At 43.8% G+C, this 20,647-nt stretch overlaps 2 protein-coding genes and 1 long non-coding RNA gene across 10 annotated transcripts in view; 1 reads left to right on the top strand and 2 right to left on the bottom strand.

The window, feature by feature from the left end:
• Nucleotides 1-468: 468 nt before the first annotated feature.
• klhdc8a (kelch domain containing 8A) lies at nucleotides 469-12,793 on the bottom strand. 2 transcript variants are annotated; one of them, XM_088640383.1, is made up of 6 exons: nucleotides 12,580-12,793; nucleotides 5,372-5,867; nucleotides 4,358-4,522; nucleotides 3,617-3,835; nucleotides 2,544-2,645; nucleotides 469-1,235 (listed from the first exon to the last, which is right to left on the bottom strand). In XM_088640383.1, exons 2-6 carry the CDS (start codon nucleotides 5,745-5,747, stop codon nucleotides 1,033-1,035), a joined length of 1,065 nt encoding a protein of 354 aa, XP_088496509.1. In that variant the 5' UTR covers nucleotides 5,748-5,867; nucleotides 12,580-12,793; the 3' UTR covers nucleotides 469-1,032. The 2 variants fall into 2 exon arrangements, with proteins under 2 accessions (XP_088496509.1, XP_088496508.1); XM_088640382.1 differs by lacking the exon at nucleotides 12,580-12,793 and adding an exon at nucleotides 11,998-12,152.
• On the top strand, nucleotides 12,142-20,305 carry LOC148658776 (uncharacterized). Its single transcript, XR_015940171.1, has 3 exons — nucleotides 12,142-12,243; nucleotides 13,175-17,672; nucleotides 20,017-20,305. It is a non-coding gene; the product is annotated as an uncharacterized LOC148658776 (long non-coding RNA).
• Nucleotides 16,338-20,647, bottom strand: part of lemd1 (LEM domain containing 1) — a 56,175-nt gene continuing 51,865 nt past the window's right edge. For all 7 annotated transcript variants that reach the window (XM_088640380.1, XM_088640379.1, XM_088640375.1 and 4 more), the window contains 2 exons: nucleotides 19,605-19,681; nucleotides 16,338-17,629 (listed from right to left, as the gene is read on the bottom strand). In XM_088640380.1, coding sequence (XP_088496506.1) covers nucleotides 17,308-17,629; nucleotides 19,605-19,681 — 399 coding nt within the window. In that variant the 3' untranslated portion in view covers nucleotides 16,338-17,307. The remainder of the gene's footprint in view (nucleotides 17,630-19,604; nucleotides 19,682-20,647) is intronic.

The following is a 20,647-nucleotide window of genomic DNA, read 5'->3' as shown; positions in this document are numbered from 1 at the left end:
AAGAGGTGTTAGTGGGGCCAGCGGGGGGCGCTCACCCTGCGGTCCATGTGGGTCCTAATGCCCCAGTATAGTGACGGGGACACTATACTGTAAACAGGCGCCGTCCTTCGGATGAGACGTAAAACCGAGGTCCTGACTCTCTGTGGTCATTAAAAATCCCCGGGCGCTTCTCGAAAAGAGTAGGGGTGTAACCCCGGTGTCCTGGCCAAATTTCCAATTGGCCCTTACTAATCATGGCCTCCTAATAATCCCCCTCTATGAATTGGCTACATTAATCTGCTCTCCTCCCCACTGATAGCTGATGTGTGGTGAGCGTTCTGGCGCACTATGGCTGCCGTCGCATCATCCAGGTGGATGCTGCACATTGGTGGTGGTGGAGGGGAGTCCCCATTACCTGTAAAGCGCTTTGAGTGGAGTGTCCAGAAAAGCGCTATATAAGTGTAAGCAATTATTATTATTATTATTCATCGAAGTGAGATGAGATATGATTAAAAAAGGCAACAAAAATTATATCACTTGCCTAATGACTCTAATCTGATCTCTGTGCTATTGGTTAATATCACATTTTCTGCATATAAAAACAAAGCTGTGTGTGAAGAACAAATCAAGTTCAATTTACGAAATGCAATGCAGGTCTACTTTGCTTTAGTCCAATCTGTAACTGAAAGGTAGCTGAAATCAGAGCTGCCAAACAATCCTTAGCCTCCTATTGTGATTTGAACAACTCTCCAATACCGTCTGGACGTTTGGAGCAGGGCTGTCCAATCCTGGCTGGAGAAGACTTGTATATCTGCAGGTTTTCTTGGTCTCTTTAAAGCACCTGAAGAGCTGAGAGACGTTGGCAAATTGGCCCCATTAAGTCAGTAAGCTGGTTCAGAGCTAGGCTGAAATGAAAACCTACAGTAACAGAGGCTCCCAGCGGGCAGAAATGCACAGTCCTCTCCTAGAGACAGACCTTCACTGCTCAGAGTGCACAGAGGCAGCGTCCTTGTTCAATCCCCAGCTCTCACTGCTGGGTCCTGCCGAAAGAGGCTACAGCGACTCCCCCAGCTTCACATACAGGACCTCATGGGCAGGGCTAGGGCTCTGGTTGACTCCTCCCACCACTAGGAGGCGGTCCTGGATGACAATACAGGAGGCGGAGCAGCGGGGTGAGGTCATAGGGGGCAGATACTCCCACTTCCTCTTTCCTGGGTGATAGGCCTCCACAGAATCCAACATGGAGGGCTGGTTACCTGCAGAGACAGCCCCACATACCAGCAGTGAGCAACCCAGTACAATCAGAGCCACAGCAGCTCCTTCACGGCATCTCAAACTGCACAGTCTGACTTTGTACTCAAGCAGCTGTCCTTAAGTTAAAGCAGCAACACCACAAAACCCAAGGAAGACTAAGTAAGCTTTAGCTCAATTAACTGGTGGCTTAACTAGAGAAATGTCTCCCTCCAGCACAGGTCTTATGCTGCGGATGATACAAGGAGACCTATAAAACCTGTTGCAGTGTTGCCCTCGATGACTGAAAAGTCAATCTAGTGATTCCTTTTAAGTACAATATAAATACATCCGTGGTATCAGATATGTGAAATACTGTGCTGATTGAAAGCAGATGTTCAGTATCATATTTAGTTGTAACATTAAGATTGATCACAGTAAGAGTGCCATGTGTTCAACACTGAAAGCAGCCATCTGTGGCTGGAACACAGTTTGGGTTTCTACAGCTCTGTAAATTAATGCAAATAAAGAATTTGCACTTCCTCTCCGACTTGGTGTTTAGTGATTAAATACATCTGGGTTGTCGTAAATTAGGTGCTTATGAATAGAGACCTATTTGAAAACACTCAGGATTGCAGCCCCCGTACATACTGTATACACTTTCACTGGCTGACCCTTGTGACAGGGACCCGCCTGCGAGAGGTTCTGACTCATCCCACAGTTCTTCTGCATCACTTCCAATCACTCAGGGAATAAAAGAACATGTGGGAGGGCACTTCCACGAAAAACAGCATGGCAGCTTCAGAAACAATCAAACAGTTTCCACTGCCCCACTGGACACTACCTGCCCGTTTCAGGGTCTGTACAATGCAATGTCTCCAACACGCCATCTAACATATTACAGACTGAAAATAAGACATGATAGCAAAGTGATATATACTGTATGGCAGTAAAACATCAGTATATGACCAAAATTAGTTTACACTGTGCAATAAAGAACAGGTTCATTCTTCCTTACAGGAAATTAGACCTACTTGTTTCTCCTAAATTCAGTATGTGGTTGTTGCCGTGGTAACCCACGTCCAGCACACTTCCAAAAACACATATGCGTCTATGACAAAACCCCAGCACGTTCAATAGAGCATGTCGCAAGGCAGAGAAAACTGTGCCCAGGTTATAAAGAGGAGTGTCCTGGTCGAACACTCTTGCAGGATGCACAAGGCCAGATGATCAGACATTTCTGCTTGTGTGTGCTCCACATTGTGCCTGGTGCCTGAGTCAAGGCTGGGATTACAGTGGGGCTGCCCCTACTTGCTCTCTTGCCCCTCTCTCACCCAGTCCTCCAGCCACAATCACTCTCCCCTGCAGGAATGCAGACACGAAATCTGCTCGCTTCGTCTTCAAGGACACAGTTTCCTCAGACTTCTGCCAAACACCTGCAAAGGACAGAGACCAGAGACTTAGTGCTGCTGCGAGAGATACGGTAACACAATTTATTTGTTGCATTCTGACTCTGACCTTGTTTCCAGTTTATTTTTGAAACCCAGAATTACATGATAGATGGCAGACACAGCAATTTGCTTTTTTGCTAGTTCAACAGGGCTCATAGCAGTTCTTTTCTTGAGGAGCATGAAGACCCTGCATCACATCACAGTCAAGTTTTGCTCATTTAATTAATTTCTCACAAAGCCCAATATTCGTTTAGCTTAGCTAAGACCAGGAGCCCAAGAGTCTCATTAAGGCAAGAAGCTAGTTCTTGCAAAGCCACTGAGATGGAATACTATAATTAAGGAAAAACAAAAGAAGTTTTTTTTGTTTCAGATTCTGCTTTCAGAGGACTAGAGGCCAGAAAATTCCCATTCATCTGAATAACCAATTAAAAGTGTGGTGTTCAATACAACAAAGCAATTTGCTAAAAACAACCAGCCCATCATACTAGCCTAGAAAATATTTCTCCTTAAAATTGGGACTATGCACTGCCATTTTTTTCCAAAAAAGTCATTACAGTGTAAATGCAGTACATCCAGTTATCGTAGCCAGTAAAAAGGTTTGTCCTATGTGAGCTACTAAGATTTTGTACAGACACATCTAGTTCAAAGGTATTGTATGTTTGCAATTACAAATACTAGCCCCAGAGAGAATTCCATGGAAAAAGGAAGACAGTATATATAGTATCTCTTTCTAGTAACTAGAATTACCAAATTTTTACATTTTTAATTTAACAGTAGTAATTGTTACTTAAACACAAAACTGTCTGACACTACTGAAGAAACTGCTTCGCACACAGTCAAGTGAGAAAGCAACAGCAGTCCCATCTCCTGTATTGTTTGGAATCCCCGCTTCCCTTCAGGAAATGAAGCACTTTTGGAATCCTTTCCCTGGCCTTGTACCTCATGAGGACGGTCACCTTGCTGACTGTCGAAGATGTTGACGTTCTTGGTGAATTTGGGCCGCTGGTGGACGCCCCCCTGCCGCAGCCCCCCCAGGCTGTACAGCTGCCCCTCTCTGTCCCACACCAGGCCTGAGTATGCTCGCTTGCAGGGCATGCTGGGAAGGACAGCCCAAGAGCGGCTCTCGGTGTCATACACCTCAAAGGCCTTGACAGACCGCTTACACTGCCTGCCACCTGCAGGAGGAGAGACAGCGCTGTGAGACTGAGGATTCTGGGAGAGACAAGGTCGCGTCAGTCTGAAAAAAGGTCAGTGTAAACACCGCACATCCCGTAAGTCAGGGGACGTCTTCCAGTGTTGTGAATGATTTCCCTTTTGCCTGCCTCCCAGACAAGTTTGACTATGAATTTAAGGCTTGATGAAAGTGGGAAAAGGAAGTGATGAAGAAGTCAGATGAATGCAAGATGCAGTGCCTGTCTGTGCAGACTGAACCACCACCCCATGACTCTCCTGCGCTTGATGTGCTGTGTTTTGTATTTTTACACATACAGTACTATTATTGGCCAGCAGCCATATCACCCTGCAGTTCACAACTGGTGGTGGTGGAGGGGAGTCCCCTTTACCTGTAAAGCGCTTTGAGTGGAGTGTCCAGAAAGAGCTACATAAGTGTAAGGAATTAATTATTATTATTATTATTATTATTATTATTATTATTATTATGCACATTGGAGACACCCAGTGCTGCATGACTCAATCACCTGCCACATAGATCTTGGTACCCAGGAGGTGGACGGCTGCATCATATCGCGGGGTAGGCATGGGGGACAGCGATACCCACATGTCCTTGCGCAGGTCGTACTGCTGGAGGACACTCCGGGGGAACAGATCCCTCCCCATCCCTCCTACTGCAAACACCCTGCCGTCTGCGAAAAGAAAAGGCAGAAGAGGGCGGGCGTCAGGGCCCTGTCAGCTTGACAGCTGAGTGGCTGTGCCACACCAGTGCTTTCTCCCTGGTAAAGGAATAAGGACAAGCACGCGCATGTTTAATCACGCTTGGATAAGGAGATAGCAAAGGGCAATAATTTAATTAGAAACACTCCTGATCACTGTGTTTTGCACGTGATTTACTCACAGCATGCAGGAGTGTTTCTTATTTCATCCATACCTTTACAACTGCAAAATATATTCACACAGCACTCAGCTACAGAATAATAAACCTGTCACACTGGTGAAGACAGGGAAGAAGAAGGCTCACATCAAAACAGCACTTTCTTTTCTGTTTACCCACATGAAGGTAAAGAGAAAACAGGTGTGACCTTGGCTGCAGCACCTTGATGACAGGATGGGGATATCCTGTATCTAACAAGGCCCAGGTAAAAGGGAAACCTCACTTCTCACCTCCATCGATTATGGAATCAATCACTTAGAGGGATAATTCAGTCAGCTAAAGACCTCCAGGGAGATATTCGCTACATGTTTCTACAAGAAGATCCATACTCATTGCTTTCTTGCAAGGCTGTGTGAACACTGTGAAAAAGAGGACACCAGGGACTTACAGGCCCACCGGTGAATGTGCTCTACAGAACACAGGAGACGCCTCTAATTCCATTGCACGCCATTATTCATTTCCCCAAGTTGAATTGGAGTGACCTCTTCTAGTATAGGTTAATGAGAAGATACTGTATAGCAGATAAATCACTTCTTGCAGCCTGACCTCATGTCTAGTCCTTGAGTCAGCTCAGCTCTGTCTTCCGTGTCTCTCTCTCCCTCACCTTTCACAGTCAGAGAGATACCCATGGCTGCTTCTCTCAGGGCGCTCCGTTTCCTCCACCGGCCCTCCTCTGTGTTGTACAGCTCCACAGACTTAAGGGGGCGCTGGTCTATACCCACCCCGCCCAACACCAGCAGCTGCTTCCCGAGGACAGCTACAGCAGCGCCGGCCCGGGGGGTGGGCATCGGGGGCAGACCGACCCACTGGTCCACTTCGGGGGAGTACAGCTCCAAGGCGCTGATGGGCTGGCCCGTCTCGTCGCAGCCCCCCACCACGAACAGCTGCCCCCCCACCTCTGCTAAGGAATGATACACTCGGCCAGTGGGCAAAGGGGCCAGGCTGAGCCAGTGGAACTCGTGGGCGGCCGCCACAGCCATGCCAATGGTCTTCTTCCACACCAACACTGGATTCACTTAGGGGGCCATACGGAGGGGCTCGAGAATATGAAGCTGTGCCAGGGAAGAATGAGAAAATCTCCTCTTCTCTCCAGCAAAGTCCTGGAATGCAAGAGAGACTAGACTTTGAATCAAATAAAAGGACATCCAGGTGAATTTTCCCTCAACAACAGCTACAGTATGAGAGCCAGGTGCAGAATTTTAGTATTTTTTAAGCACAAAAAAGACTTTTTCACAATTTTCGCTAGTCCGTTTCTATTTGCCTCAGCATTAAGCAATAATAATACTAAACATCATTAATAATACGTGGCAAGACAAAAGATAAAAAATATTGTATTTTATATGTAGAAACACAAAATGACGGATTAGTTTATCTGTAAAATCTCAAATGAGCTTCAGATAGGAAAGTTATTTTTCCTTCAAGAAACTCCCATTTCAAAATAGGCAAAGAATCTTTAGAAAAAAAATCATCATTGTGGAACGGGTATAGGAAATTTGCCTTTCAGTAAAATGCCAGAAATGCGGCTTTGTGTGAGAGAATTACAAATTGCTTTGTGGTCGGCGATATCAAATAATGATTTCAGTTACTTGTTCATTCCTATTGAAATCTCTGCCTGCCCCACTTTGGAGGCCTGACCGCAAACACAGAAACAGGCTGAAATCCCAAGGCCGGAATGTAATTGATTTTTCATGGCTGTCTGCTGTGTCCTTCCTGGGATGAGTACACAATATGCAGTGTGTGAAGCCAGGGGACTGTCGCTACCCATCCATTAGTAACCAAGCAACCAGCCCTTCTCCACTCCCTCCCTGGACCAGTGAACACGCAGTACTGGGGCTGTCAGGCTCCCAGAGACAAGCACTACTCCCGCCCAAAAGCACCATGGGTAAACTAACAGCCCATGACCTCTTGCTGACCTGTCACATCCAGGATTGGAGCGGGACTAATCGGGACCCTCCGGCTTTGAAGGCGTACCACGCATTTGGCTTTTGTAGTCATTAAATGAACAGAAAGGCCACAGGAGGGGGTTTTGCCATTTTGTGTTTAACTAATTGCTCTTTTATAGCTGTGCCCCTTTCAGAAGAAATCTGAACAAATCATTTCAGATTGTCGGTGATATTCTGCAGGATGAGTGTGTTGACCACAGCTGGCATTGACATCCAAGTGGCTTCGTGGCATTTCCTGGCAGCTACAGAACTGGGCATCAGTTGTGAATTACTGCAAAAAAATGTTATTTATTCATTATTCTTTACTCTGCTACCCTTGTCATCGGAAAAGTTCTTCATCCAATATTCTTAGTCAAACTGTATTTTGGGAGTGTGTGCGTGCTTGTCCCCATCCAGGGTGAACCCCATCTCACGCCCTTCGCCTGCCGGGACAGGCTTACAGCTCTTCTGTGACCCTTCGTCAGATAAAACTGTTAGAAATTGGATGGATGGGTTGATAGATGGAGGGTTGGTTGCATGAATGAAAAATTCAGATTTTCAAAACCACACAAGAAAGGTAGGCTTGATATCCTCTTCATGGGCAATTTGTGGGAGCAGGAAGAAGTCCGCTCACCCTGTAACCATGAAGAACAGCTTGGACATAGTGTGCAGCAACACGCTATCTGCACAGTAGCACTGGGAATCATCCATCGGAAATGGAGCTAAATGAAAACAACCGCCGGCAGCAGAAAATCAATTATATGAAAAATGAGCCATCATTTAATTAACAGATCACATTCTCATGTTTCCCCACTGCATAGGAATATAGAATCCCCTTACTTCATTCAGCTACAGAAATAAATCGTCTTGTACTGCTTCAATTAAAATATGCAAAACGCACATTTCTCACGGACGTTGCTTCAAGGTCCCATGAGTTGCTTTTGTACCAACAGCCCAGAAATACCTGGATAACTAAGACCAGGCCAACTACAACAGTACTAATCCAATCGGCCAAATAAAGATCAGTCAGCACTCTTCCAGTTGGCCAACCAAAACCCACCCAACTCCACAAGCAGAAATCCAATTGGCCAACTAAGACCCACTCACCTCCACCAGCACACATCTAATTGGCCAACTAAGACCCAACCAGCTCAACCAGCGCACACCCAATCGTGTGTTTCAGTTTGTGTCCTGGTCTCAGTGAACGATGCAGCCTAGGCCAAAACTGGCACAGTCTCAGCATCAGGACCTTCTCCCTGAAGGAAGGCCATTACTGGTTGAATAACTGGGGAGCCATTGCAAATCAACTATCAGCAACATGCATTCCCTTACAACACTTCACTTCAGGCCAGAGGGTGGAAAAACTAATTTTCCAGCAATCTAAAAGACTGTAATGCAGGAAAACATCCATGACATGAGTTTTACTGGTCTTGAAAGATACAGTCACTGGCAGAAATAAATTCTGATCAGTTTTACTACAGACCAGTTACAGTTTCTGTAAATTTAATGTTCAGATCCAAGAGATTATAACATGTAAATCAATTATACCACGTAAATCTCGTGTAAGTGAATTTGTCAAAGACCAGGGCACAGGAATGTCTTCCTTTGTTACAGAGTTCTGAACTTCTCTTCTCTCACTTCTTTCCCTGGGCTGTGATGACATGGGCATTGTTCTGGCGTGCTTGGGAAGCGAATTCATTAATTCCCCGCTCCCAATTTAATCATAGCAAGGTGCAACTCCAGTCACCTCTGAAGCAGCGGGATCAAAGAGAAACCAGCGCTCCTTAAAAGAAATCCCAGAGAATTTATTGCTCGAAAATTGCCTGATGTGCAGGGGTGGGTTGCCATAGAAACAATGACAGTTTTAAATGCTAGGGGCTGAATCCCGTGCTCAGAGGCGCTCAGCTTTAATAATAGATTTAAAAGCATCACTTTGCACACATAACAATGACCTAGTGTGGCGGTCTCTCGTTATGGGAGTCAGATAGCTTTTGCTGGCATGTTTGGGGAGCACATCAATCCTGATTTAGAGAAGAACTGTTTTTAACAGCCTGCATCACAGTGTGAGAACAACAAAGGGGATATGTACGCCCACCAGATTTAGTTTACTGGATCCTAATTTACAGTTTAAAACAAGGCACTCTAATCATGTCACTGATCTTGAAAACATGTCTTTCTCCCTCACATATTAGAAAACGTTTGGCCCGGTTCCCATAAACCTGGGCCTTTATCTCCCTTTTGTCAAGAAAATTGCATTAAAATTCATTTTTTTATTACTTTTGGGACAGATCAAAAGGATTCAACCATGTGATAAAAGGGGGAATATTTGTAAATCAAATCAGTGCTCAGGGCGGCACTGTGGCGCAGTGATTAGTGTTACTGCCTCCCAGTGCTAGGGCCCTGGGTTCAATTCTGGATCTGGGGTGCTATCTGTGTGGAGTTTGGATGTATGTTGTTCAAGTGGGCTCCCTCTGGGTGCTCCAATTTCCACCCACAGTCCAAGAACATAGTGGCCAGTGACCTGGCTTCTGGGAGACTTGGCCCTGGTGTGAGTATGTTCATGTCTGTGTTTGTCTGTACCCTACAGTGGACAACCATCCTGTCCAAGGTGTACCCTGCCTTGTGCCCCTTGCTTGTTAGAAAATGGATGGATGGAAATTACTGTTCAATATGACAAAAAATGCTTAAATCAATGTTTCACTACTAAAGCCTTGTGATCAATGATAACAGTTTTTTTTAAAGACTTTTTATGCAAAGGCTTTTCCAAAAGACTAAGGGGGAAAACTATGGCATTAACAACTGATCCTGCAGTGTCAGTGATGGAAGGATCTTGGTCTGGTATCTTAACCAAATGATCAAGCAGGAGCTTAGCCAGGGCTTGAACAATAGCCTGGTAACAAACTCCTTACCTTAAACACCGGATAACCTCAGCCCAAGGGATCCACTCCATGCTGCTACAGGACTTTGATCCTGAACTATTATCACTGAACTGATCCCTTTTTAATCTGTGCATTTGCCGAATATTTTATAAATGCTCGCCCAACCGAGTTACCAGGTGCTTTAATGTTCACTGGCAAAAACTCCTGTGCAGTCTCGGGAGTGGGGTACACCCACCTGCAGCGCCACTCCTCACTGGACACACGCTGAGCTGCGGAGCGCCTGACTGGAGGAGCAGAGTCTCTCTCTGTGACATCGCTGCAGGTCTGCAGGCATCACAGTCCTGGCCTACTAACGCCAACGCTACTCTGGGGATGCCCAGCCAGCACTGCCCATTCCTGGAACTGATCCTTAGTTGCTTAATTGACCAAGGTGCAACATCCATGACATGAGTTTTACAGGTCTTGAAAGATACAGTCACCGGCAGAAAGAAATTCTGATCACCAGTTTTACTACAGACCAGTTACAGTTTCTGTAAGTTGCTGAGGATCACTCCAGTAACCAAGAATTAACTGGAACAAGGACTTTCTGGAAACCATTTGTAAAAAGGTCAACTGCAGTAAGAAACCGAAAACATTCCAGGGATCCAATCGAGTTTAGCTCATCCTTCTGTCTGTATTTCCTTCTCTACGCCTGTCTTTCTCCACCTCATTTATGACACATAACACCTCACTGCCCCAGTGCTGCTCGGCGCACAACTCTGGTTCTGCACTTTGACTCATTATGCTAATCACCCCGTCTCCGGCAAATCCAGACGAGCCTCATTTCCATGGCAACCCCTCACATGCGGCAACAGACGGCGCAAGTCTGCATCTGATATCAGGCCTCAGATGTACGTCTTAGTGAAGAAAAAAAATGAAAAGTAAAAGGACAGCAGCTGTCTGCACCTCCACTCCAGAAGGATACATGCTGGGCTGTGGTTTGCAAAGGGAGAAACTGAGAGACACGGCTAGCATGGGGAAAAAGAGAAAAAATAAAATTAGCCCTGCTGCATTAACCTACGGCTCTTTAGCGGAGTTACAAAACCTCCATTTGTGAGTCATCTTTGGGTTTCGTACTCCAATGCCAGTTAAGGACAGTGTTGCAAATGCATTTGTACAGTGTGCCCACTATGCTTCTGCCCAGGAGATGCAATGACACCTGTCAGGAATCAGTTTATAGAGGGCCTAAGAAATGTCACAAAGCATGAAACAATTTCTAACAATTGTTACAAAGAACATTCTACAGAAGATGTCCCATTTAGAATTTTACTAGTATACACAATAGCAAGGAAAATCAAAATCATGATTTAAAACACAGTAATGAACAGAGAGGAAAGGAAAGAAACTGTAGATATGGTGAAAATAGCAAAATAAAGGATTTCCACAGCTCAATCATGGTAGGACCACAGGTATTGTATAAAAAACACACAAATTTACTAGGATAAACTTTCATAAGGAGATATACATATGCAGATATCACTTTTAAAATATATTATAAAAAATAATGTATTGGTGCTGGTACAATATATAGGAAGATCACTTTTAATGAGTGACCAAAATTAATCAACGTATGTTTGCCTGACAGGACAGCCCTAGAATTAAATGCTGCCCAAATCCTTTGGAGCTCGATAGCTCCTTTCGCAAAGGAAATGTAAACCCATACTTAGGCCCACTTGTTAGTCCATAGGTAACTGTACTAGATACATATACTGTATCTCCACAGCACAGCATAGGGATGACGTGTAATTCGACAGAAAGCGCTAGAAAGGCTACGTTTTCTTGTATTCGAAGGAATGTAGATAATCAGAGTTTAGTTTCTATTCGAAACATAATTGCTGAACAATCACAGTATAATGAATCGTGGTTCCTTCTAAATTAAAAGTAACCTACTGTAAGTTAAACAGACGTCCGCATTAAAGAATTAAAAACAGTATAATACTGCGTCTTTCTAAAAAGTTGAAGTGGAGAGCATGGATCATCCCAGCATTCACACATCGAAAATTAACATCACTTTGGAAAGGATTTGGAACAATCACGTCCTCTCTTTTGTTACATTAACTACAACTGATTTTCATTCCGGGTGGAGTTGCCGAGCTGACCTCTTTAAAAGCCGGAGAAGCCTTAAGCCTGAATGACATTCGTAATGTACTACATTCTGTGCCATACCAACATCCCCCCCCCCACCAGAGATAAATTAATTAGCTCCATTAAAACTGACAGCACAGCGGTTCGACTTACTTTTATAGTTAAAATCCGCGACCATATAAACCCAGTAAAATGATTAATTTCAGTTATTTTAAAAAGAATGAGATCGCACGATTTATCCATTATTTTTTCAATCAAAGTTATTGAAGCCGGAGCTTTGCGGTAACAAATTACACAGGACTCACTTTTCCGTTTGCCGAAGACAGGTGTCTACTCCTCTCTGCAAGACGCCTTTCAAGAGCTTCGCTCCACTCAGCGGGGACAGTCCGGGGAGGATTACAGTGCATAAAAGCCCCTCCCCTTAAAATATGGCCACTCCTCGCCCCTCCAGCCGGAGCCGAAACCCTGGTTTAGACAGTGCTCTCCGATGACTGATGCTTCAGCGTTATTAAAAGTCGCCAGGTCCGCTGCCTACAGGCGCCACAGAGCAGGTGACTACGAAACTGTTTTTATTTTTCGTCTTTATGTGGGTCACACACTGGATATGCTCGCGGTTCAGTTGAATAGGAGGCTACTGACATTACAATATTAAGCTCGGAAATATCCGCGGGCTTCGCTTACCTAACAGCTCCAACGAGGTCTGGCATTTCATGGCTAGAAGTCTAAAATAAATCCCAAGTGAACAGAAGCAATTTGTTTCAAACCCAGTTAAAAACCAGGATAAAAAAAGCACTGCTGCCAATACATACTGTACAATGCACGATAAAAAAAGCTTTGGTTTGGCAACTTTTCACATCCTGCTTTAGTCCTAATGCAATTTTGCTTACCTGTTTCGTCTGGTATGTATTTTTAATGAGAACGCATTCCTATAAAAGGACAGCTTCGCTGCTCGTGGTTATCCTTAGTTGCCGTTTATATATTTTTCATGTAAAGCTTCTCGAGAATGTATTATTAAAATACAACACAACATTCTTTTCGAGCAGAAACAGTGGTGCCATTACTCACAATTACTGCATACAATATTTACAGGCGTTCTGCGTTTTAGGATAACACCAAAATGGGTGGGAACAAAACACATTTACTTCCGTTATTACATTCACAGTTCGGGGCTATGAGCCTGCCTGAGTGTCATTTTTGAAATACGGCCGTACTTTCTAAATACAGTTTAGCACAGTTCTTGTACAGACGCGGAGTTTCCCAGTTTGTCGGTGAGGTTACTTGATAACCTTTCCTAACACGAATCGGAGGATCCGCCGCTCAGCCTCCCTTGGAAAGGAAGACACGGGAAAGAAAACCCGGGTACATAGAGAAGCTACTGCACAAATATCACAATCCCTTAGAAATAATCTGATGTATACATTATGCAGCTTTACTGGATTAAAATATGTTTAAGTGTTATTTTAAAAATCTTACTTCTTTTAGGGATGGTAGTGGTATCACTTTGAGGGGACTGACTAAACCTGCCCAGCATGATCTGAAGGTACGGTGCGTAAAGATGTCCGATGCCATCCGGTTGCTCATGTGGCGTGGACTGGGCAGTAGGACACAAGACAGTACTGTATCCATACTAACCGGAGGAGGGCCGTCTCGAAGGCTTGCTGCAATTCAGTGCTGTTCTCGTTGAAGGCGGAGCTACATGTAAATTCCAGGAAAAAATGTACAAGCAATTCACCGGGACAAATCGTCGTTGCCTCATTATCGTTTTATAAAAGAGGTGCATCATAAGATCATAGTCTGTGCAATACGTATACTTTCCAGAGCTTCCAAAATTCAATTTTAAAAGGAAAGATGAGGTTGGGAGGCTGGAGAACAAATGACAACGGGCTTCTCTCTCCAGTGTAATGCAGACCTGCTTCCCTTCGAGAGAACATACCACGACACCAACAAAAAAAGAAACCTCAAAACGCAGTAACAGAGGTGGCTGAGAGAAATCACACACAATCAGAATCACAAGGCAACAGTAGAGGAGACCAGCATTAAGAATCACTTTCACAGTTTTCACAACCTTACCCAGAAGTCTGGGCACATGATTCCAGAATTTCAGATTTTCATCGTAGCCTGGGGCTGAAAACTCCAGCAACGACCCCTCGTGCTTTCAGAATTCTAACTGCTGAGGAGACACTGCCGGTATTCAGAAATACCTGCATAGCATCTTCATAAACGGGTTCAAGTTCTGGGGGCGATGCTCCTGAACGATCTCGCTACAGCAGTGCTGTCCTCTGAGCCGCCCCATCTCTGCAGGAAGTCTCATCAGATGTTCCGATATCCTCCTGGAAAAAGGCTGGTCTCATGGTCTTTCACTTTCTTCAGACCTTTTAACAGACTCTGGTGTGCAATACAGGGAGAGGGAGAATAAGGTCCACTTGCACAGTTTTGGGAACTCCCAACTAAACAGTGAATTTAATAAGGAAGGGTATCCTGCTTGAGTTCCATGATTGCAGGTTCAAGGCTGGATCAGGTCACCAGACAACAGAAACAGGGATCCCCCAAGGCTGAGAGCTGGGGTTCACTTGACAACACGGCACCTCTTGTGCCCTCCTAGTAACTTGTAGGTCCACTCCTCTCCTCCAGTTGATGCTGGAGCTCCCTGTTGGGGCTTGTGTATCCTGTGACAACACCGACACAGCAGAGTGTCACAACAGAAGCCAAAAGGAGATGTCAGTCTTCCGCATGCAGTCGCTAAGACCATAGCTGCCAGCCAAGACTTAAACACCACACATTTGGTTATTACAAACAGTAGAGAGGGTATAACAAAAAGTTTAATATCATAGGAAGTCATGTTGTAATTCTTCAGTGCATTTCTTGAGCCATACCCGGTATACTGTGTTCAGTTTTGGTCTCTAAATTACATGATGTTGCTGCTCCTCAGGCAGTACATGGGACTGCAAACATTTATTCTAGTTCTGAAGGCAACATCACACTCTGAGAGACTAACAACTAATCCTTTTTAGACTGGAACAGCGAGGTTCAGAGACTTGATTCAGATATTCAAAATCCCAAAGTGCATGGGTTAAGTAGCATGGATCATGACCGCTTCAAACTCAGCAGTGAAACAAGGAGCCAGGCACACCAGTGGGGTATAAATTAACGAACACTTAAGACGAAAAACGAGACCCTTATTTACACAGAGGACGGGGAGAGTCTGAAACCAGCTCCAAAATTATGTGACTGAAGCGGAGTACATGGGATCCTTTAAAAACATAAGGGCAGAATTCAATCAAACTAACAGGTAACCAATCTACATGGACCCACCAGCCACCTCATATTTGCAACCATTCTTACATAATGGGACAACAAAAGTGTAATAGGGTAGGAGAGAAGTCTTTAGTCACAGAATATTACAATCTCCCACACCTATTGAAAAAGCACATTCTTCTCAGCCAACTCAAAACTCCCACCCAGAAGAAACCTGATTAAACTGTCAAAGCAAATTTTCTTTTGGCACAAAGATGTTTGAAGCCTTTTTTGTTTCGTATCAAAGCAGCCCTGAACAGTTGTTTTTCTTCTTCTCCATTCGTCATTGCTTTGAAGTACACAAATGAAAAAAAAAATTAAACTCCCACAACCTTTACAGTCATTAGTAGCTAGTCAGCTCACTTCAGGGTAAATCCGACTGGTGCACCACAGCAAATCTGCAACTCCAATGTCACAATCTTGTCAAAATGTGGAAGTGAATGTGCTAAAATTAGTGGAAAAAAATAACAAAACCTAAGGCTTACGTGCCATCAGATTTATCATTCCCATGGGTCAAACCAGTCTTCCTGCTCATAAAAAACAAAACTGATATGAAAAAAATGTTACTTTTTTGTCCTTATCTGTCCAACAATGCCTTGCGGCACATTTTGAAATATTTTGAACTCTAAGAGCCCCAAAAAGTTTTGCTTTGCAATTTCCCCTGCTTCCTTGTTAAAATGCAGAGAAAAATAATCCTCCATATAACACCACAGGGTTCCTAAAAACAAGCATTAGCAAGCATAGAACAGAATTTGCTGCAGGCAAGATTCAGTATTCTGGAAGGCAACATCTTTACTCTCTCCTTATCATTCACTGTCAGTTTTGATCACACACAGAGACGGAAAGCCTCAAGTTTTAGATCAGCTATGCACCAGGTCATTATTTTCCACAGCCTTGACAATAAGGCAATGATCAAATCTTTTTTTTTCCCCCTCCATTACACCTTACGCACTACTGTTTGGCATATTGAAGATTTCTGTTCCTGGAAGTCAGCTCACACAATTTGGGCTTTAGTTTGGTGCATTTAGAAAAGCCTATAACTGCCATTTCTTCACAGACCAGTCTTTAAATAAAACGTCATGGGTCGAGCATGCACTAAGGCTTCAGCATGGCCTAATTACCAATGAACTGAGACAACGTCAGACCTGTCAATCTGCAGAGCACATGCCAGGGACTGGGAGACACGTTGGATTGACATTCTGCTTCCACAGGGTGACCGAGGGGGAAAGGGCAATCTGTTCTCAGAAGTGCACCTACCACCCCCTTTAACTGGCGCCCACCCTTTTTAAGAAAGGTCCGAGTAAGTATTGCACAAACAAGTGAGGGGGCGGATGAATTAACAGCCATGTCATTTATGAAATAAATCCTTTATTAAACCTTTTTTCAAATAGCTTTGAAACATACCAGTTTTTACAACAACGCCTACAAAACCTACAAGGACACGAACCAAACATTACATATTTCTTAAAACCAGTAGCCAGAAGTAAAGGGCTGCAGTTCAAGTGCAAATGACTGGAGACCCCCTTGGGCTGTGCTGGGATGGTACTGTGGCGCTACGTTTCTACTGACGATCAGGCTTCTTTCGCATCGTGAAAATACCAATCTCTTCAGAAATTGCTGGAACACTTCCAGATGGTGTATGCTGACATACCACTATAAGGCAGAGGATAACACCTTCTAACATTCATACATGCCACAGGAGAGCTCCTTTTTACCTCCCCTTTTCTCTGTGCTTCCATACACAGAGTGGGAATCTGAAATGCGGAAATATTAGAAGTGCTTATACAACCTGAGACCTTTGGCCGTTTGTGCCGCACAACCATGGGATGTTAAGCCTTACTCAACCACCACCGAAAACCTATGGAGGACAAGCTCTTTAGATCTCCAAATGAAATTAGAATTGAACTGCTGTTGCCCTTAACTTTATTGCTTCATTATCTATAAAACGTTGACCAAACTCCTAGGTTTCATTTCCGTTTCTCCAGAAAGGCACTTTTCTTTAGCACCAAAAGAATAAAAAGCCTTAGACCTGATGAATTTTTATAAAACTGCAAAAATAACTCTTCCCCCCCCCACCTCAGAAGCATATAACCATTTCCTAACCCTCATATTGGGAGAATGCCATCAGTCTACATAGAACCCAGTCACTCATTCAAAACAAATTGGTTTACACCAAATACAAGCCACAGCTGTTCTGTAGTTCTTTAAAATAAACGATCCACAATCAAAACAGCCCTGGCTTAAGGGGGTCTCCCAGGACCTTGGATAAGGAATACTATTTAACCCAGTAGGTGCAGAAGGACTGGTGCCTGTATCTGGTGTCACTCCTGCCCAGCTGTATGTAGTGGTGTATCCTGCGCCATTGCAGCCTCCTGTGGGGCTGCAGGCAGCTGCTCCTGAGTGACTTCTGATCCCTGGCCGGAGATTTCTGTGTACTCAGACAGGCTGTTCATGGTATAGTAGACGAACAGGAAGAAGCCAGCTAAAGCGAGGAAGACCAGGACCTGGATCCAGATGGGAACGAGACAACGCAACTCCTCTTGTTTCTCCTGCTGAAGGGGTCTAGAGTGGGGCACCATCTCGCTGTACTTGAACTGCACCGGGCGGCCTGCTGCACCCTTGATGGGTCTTCTGCGTGTGGCACTGGTGATGAAGAAAAAACACACGACAAAGAAGAACGAATGAGGTAATGCATGCAACTACATCTTTAGTGTCCAACCAGCAGTATTTCACTAATTATGACCTAGGTTGGTTGTCACATTTAAACTGTACAATGTAAGGCTATGTGTTGGTATTAAAGAGCTACATGCCTGGCAACACTGGCCAATCCAGAACCGCAGGCTTGCATAATATTCACAATACCCAGTCCTTACACATACGTATTGAGCTTTTATTGTAACGGCAAAGAAAACGACAAATGTTTCAAAGATAAAAAAAAACAGCTTATTAAAAAAAAGTGTTATTGTCCTAATGCTGATTGATGTCACTAGCTGTTGTTACAGTACCAAAGTGCACATTTTTAAGACTTGTGTGAGCTGAGGGGCATTATATACATACAGCAACAATCATTTGAAAGCCAAGTGCAGCTGCCAACACAGTAGGGGTGGATCACGAGAATTCCAAGCGGCGAGTGCTAAATAGTTTTCCAAATTCACCATTAGATTAACCCTTTATCATTCACAGAAGCAGAAAGGCAAAATAAGTAAATATTTCAGTGGTTGTTCCAGATAAGACACCCTAGCAACATGACAAAGGAATGTCATTGAATAAGACAGGCTAACACAACATTCTGAAAAAAATAAACAGCGGCTTTGACTTAAGTGGTTGAGCAGCCAAATCTGACGGCAAGTAACAAAGTAGGATTTTATAATGCCAGGATAACTCGGAGCAGGGGATAGAGCATTGCATAGAATATATTTTTTAGTTCATTTTCACTCTACTTTCCAGGCACATGGATATGAGCCAATTAAGACAGTTAGCAGCCAGCTATATTTCTTACAGCATAAAAAGCAGGAAATGGGGACACTAAAGATATGCACTGCATAACGTTCCTTTGGAGTTCACTAAAATATTTCTCCTTTCTACCATAGCCAGCAGGTTGTCTTATCATAAAGCAACAACTGTGAAGATCATGTAAATAACAGCTGAGAAGCATGCATGTTTTGTCACTGACAATTTTGGCATTTCATGTTGGGATGTTTGTTTTTTTTTGTGTGAAAAGGCAAACATTCAGAAAGACACAAAAAAGTCTATTGTCTCGGCTGATGTTATCAATAAGAACACACATGTATGCCACGTTTTTATCAAGATATTTGTACATGGCAACAGTAAAGTCCAGAGAGAGAAACAAATTCAAAAGTCATATGCATTAGTGTAGCCATGGTTCCCTCAGAGAACTCATGGGTTTCATTAATGGCATTCTTATACAGCATGAGGCTTGTCCCAGTCTCCTGAAAGGGGCCATTAGTCCTGACTGGTTATTGCTGACATTCTAACTCCAGTAAAATGAAACGACAGCCGACTCTGGGACTGCAAAGCTTGTTAAAACATAAGGACTGACTAGAGAAAGCTTTAAATCATCTGCTGCAGACTGCCGACATTATTTATGAATTACTACAAAGTATGTTACAATATGCGACAACGTGCTGGCAGTTACCCAAATCACCTTGCACAAAAACAAAAGAAAATATTAAAAGTCATTTACAGTTTTGTAACTGGAGCTATTCTGCAGGCATATTGTATCTCAATATATTACAATGGTACTATTTTAAGCCACGTTTGAACAATATATTTAATGTACATTAATTATTTTTAAACAGTATTTAATACTCCCAAAGTGTGGATAGTGCAATAGAAATAACCTTTTCTTTGTGTACCCTACTCTATCTCACAACATTTGGATATGTTTCTCGTGTGGCAATTGCAAATATCTACACATGGGGTCTATAAGAGATCTGACTGGGTCTGTATTGTTGCTGCATTTTCCATCAATTACATACTGTGCTTTAAGGAAAAAAAAAAAAAGATAATTAGGGAGTCCAAAAAGGTGTCCCCCAACCAAACGCCCACACCTTAAAGGGTTTTCATTTTGGTAGTGGGTGGGCTGGACTCCAGTTACCTGATGCCCGTCGGGGTGCGAACTTCATCAGGAAACATCTCCTCCAGGACATCCTCCTTCCTGGGCCTGTATTCTCCCTGGCGACACAAAGCACAGTGATTAGTCAGAACCCAGGCCTGCGGTGCTGAGAGAGAGTCAAACTGCAGATGCCACAGGTCAGAGAGAAAGAGCCGGGGTCTGGCTAGGAAAGTGAGAGATCCACACACGCAGTGCAAAGAGATGCCAACACCATAGCCGCCCCCTACGTGCGTGACAGCCTGGAAAAAACAAAGAATCTACTGTTTATTAGGAAAAAAGAATGGTGGTTATCAGAACAAAAAAAGATGAAAACATAATGACTGTTTTGTATTTATGCGTTGCTGCATTAAACACTACATTAACTACATCATGTTTATGTCTTGAAAAACCACAGGCCAGTGTACAGGAGTGCCTTTAAGACATACAGATCAAGTGAGAATTGACTCCGTAAACCAAAATTAAGTTAGATGAAGCAACAGACAGCCTAGATGGAATGAAAACCACAAGATTCTATCCCAGACCCCTGCGCTACAGGGTTTCAGGTGCCCTCCTAACGGCAGGTCAAGCCCAGTGGCATCGACCAAACAGCAGGCAGGCCTCCGCACTGAAGGGATTCGCTAGATTATATCCCTCACTCCAGCACACAAGCATCAAAAGGTGACCTTAAATCGGCTGGCAAGGGTATGGGCTGTTCCATTTCTTTTTTCTACTGAGAACCCATGGCAACGTGCAGATTTGACCGCAGATGAAAAAGTATGGCCTTACACCTGCAGTGATTTATCTGTGATGTGGCATCCAGAGGTCTCTCTCAAAGCCCAATTATTAAGACAAAAAAATAAAAAAGCCCCTTTCATACATTGCATAATAATGTTTCTTATTGCAAGTCGTCCAAAGATTTAAATGGAAACAATTATCAAACAGTGCCTTGAATAATTTTTAGCCGTTTAGACAGATGTAAATATATTTTACGTACTTCAGTGCATACACAACTGCCAACACACATACAGTCAGGCTGTGAAAGCGTA

Source organism: Lepisosteus platostomus, chromosome 7, assembly GCF_059453375.1.
Source record: "Lepisosteus platostomus isolate fLepPlt1 chromosome 7, fLepPlt1.hap1, whole genome shotgun sequence".
Classification (NCBI taxonomy): domain Eukaryota; kingdom Metazoa; phylum Chordata; class Actinopteri; order Semionotiformes; family Lepisosteidae; genus Lepisosteus; species Lepisosteus platostomus.
This window is presented reverse-complemented; position numbering and strand designations above follow the sequence as displayed.

Excerpts from the sequence above, each read along its gene's own strand:
- klhdc8a (XM_088640383.1), bottom strand. The coding sequence starts at position 5,747 with ATGGCTGTGGCGGCCGCCCACGAGTTCCACTGGCTCAGCCTGGCCCCT. Across the intron at positions 2,646-3,616 it reads CATCTTCGACAGTCAGCAAG|GTGTTTGGCAGAAGTCTGAG; the intron begins GTGACCGTCCTC and ends TGTCCTTTGCAG. Across the intron at positions 1,236-2,543 it reads GATTGTGGCTGGAGGACTGG|GTAACCAGCCCTCCATGTTG; the intron begins GTGAGAGAGGGG and ends CTGTCTCTGCAG.